General features: G+C 31.8%; 2 protein-coding genes across 3 annotated transcripts in view; both read right to left on the reverse strand.

Annotated features, from left to right (window-relative positions):
• Positions 1–1,726, reverse strand: part of LOC112211838 (uncharacterized) — a 157,986-nt gene that overhangs the window by 76,842 nt on the left and 79,418 nt on the right. For both annotated transcript variants that reach the window (XM_067053358.1, XM_067053362.1), the window contains exons 6-7: positions 1,486–1,614; positions 1,175–1,416 (exon numbers count right to left, since the gene is read on the reverse strand). In XM_067053358.1, the coding sequence (XP_066909459.1) occupies positions 1,175–1,416; positions 1,486–1,614 (371 nt within the window). The remainder of the gene's footprint in view (positions 1–1,174; positions 1,417–1,485; positions 1,615–1,726) is intronic.
• Positions 1–1,726, reverse strand: part of LOC106686165 (uncharacterized) — a gene marked incomplete at its 3' end in the record, with an annotated part of 82,208 nt that overhangs the window by 70,054 nt on the left and 10,428 nt on the right.

Genomic DNA, 1,726 nt, shown 5'->3' on the forward strand with positions numbered 1-1,726 from the left:
GTAAACACACAAACAGCCTTTGGAAAGGAATCCAATTATAATAATAGATTTTTAGGACTCAATTTATAATCAATTAATTAACTTATTTTTGGATAATTGCCTTCAGCGATTATCCTGGCATCCCAAGTAAATCAGCTACTAGTACATAGCACACTAAACCTGCAAACTCGTCTCGTATCCAAGCCTTGCAATCCAAAATCCTTCGTAAAATCCTACAGTCTTCCTACTTTGTCACAAATTAAAACTTCCAAGTAGACCTTAATGTTCCATTTGTAACCGACCTAGCCCGAACCAGATATCAACCCTACCATTACAAACTCCCTAACCCCTCAAACCCATTAGTTTCTAATATTGCTCCCTCTTTTATTCCGGACAATCCGCCGAGGCGTCTGAAAAGAAGATGCCCTCGAGAACTAATATTGTAAAAATGTTTTTAGAGTGCTACCAATTGGTAGTTTCTGTACATGCTTGTACCATACCATTATGATTTCCTCAAATTTACTTGATGTATTTTATGTACAGTTGTAAATATCAAAAAATAAATTTAAAAATAATTTTATTGTTACTTAAATTGAATTTTATGTGATAAGTTTTGTTTTTCTATACTTTTGATATAGATTCATATTTTTATTTGAGCAAAACAAGATAGTCTTATCATTTATTTATGGATTCCTTTATCATTATTATTTTATATTTGATTTTTTTTATTTTTTAATTCAGTACAAATGTTATTATTTACATTTTTTTTATTTTTTCTGTTATTTTATTGTTTTCTTCTACTTCTGCATATATTGCGTAAATGAGTATTTAAACAATATACATTACTTAATGCCCTAAAATAAAGGCAGATTTAATTACTTATCTTCAACAAAACAGAGTTTTTAAAAAAAAAATAAGTCTTATAAATGATAGCCTTAATAAGAACCCAACTGAGGGGGCACTGAATTCCGGGGTGGTCTATTCTTCCACCCCAAGGCACAATCTAACAGCATTTTCAGCAATGTTTATGTTGTGATCGTTTATTATTATAGTATATACAAATCATAGCCATCAAACAAACATGATCAATTATTATTTTCATTAACAAGTATGATCTTATTTATAATTTTCTTGGATGTAAGTATAATAAAGCAATAGAGAAATATAGTTTTGGCTATTATTGTTAAATATTTACCATTCTTCTCCCCAACCTTCTCGCATTCCCTTAATGAGAGCCTGAATGCCTCCATAGGAAGTATTTCGAATGTAAACATCATCATGTATCATCGGGTACGGTTTATAATCATCTTTGGAAAGGAGTCCTCTGTCTTCTAAGACTTTGGCCATCGCATGGAATCGCCCAAGGCTCCTGAGGACCAATCTTGCTTGGTCTAGGTTCTGTCCTTCGGTACGGTTGACTGTTGTGAATCCTGAGGCCTAGAAAATACTTGCATAGAGTTGATTTCTATGGTATCGGTTTACGTATCGTACATAGTCGACACTAACCTTCAAGTTCTCCAAGATTATAGTTGAATCAGACTGATGGTAATGAATGAATTGGCACCAAAGAGGGCCTTCAGTGTCTCCAAATTCCTCCATCAAATAGTCCATTTCCCTGAGGATGTTGGTGTAGACCTGTTTGAGTCAAGTAATTCGTAATAATTTAAAGTATTTTTGAGTTGAAAAATCTTTATTACATTATTATATAATATTTATATGAAATATATTAATGTATAATATTTATTTA

This window comes from Halyomorpha halys, unplaced genomic scaffold (genome assembly GCF_000696795.3).
Source record: "Halyomorpha halys isolate HHAL.00 unplaced genomic scaffold, Hhal_1.1 Scaffold786.1, whole genome shotgun sequence".
Classification (NCBI taxonomy): Eukaryota; Metazoa; Arthropoda; class Insecta; order Hemiptera; family Pentatomidae; genus Halyomorpha; species Halyomorpha halys.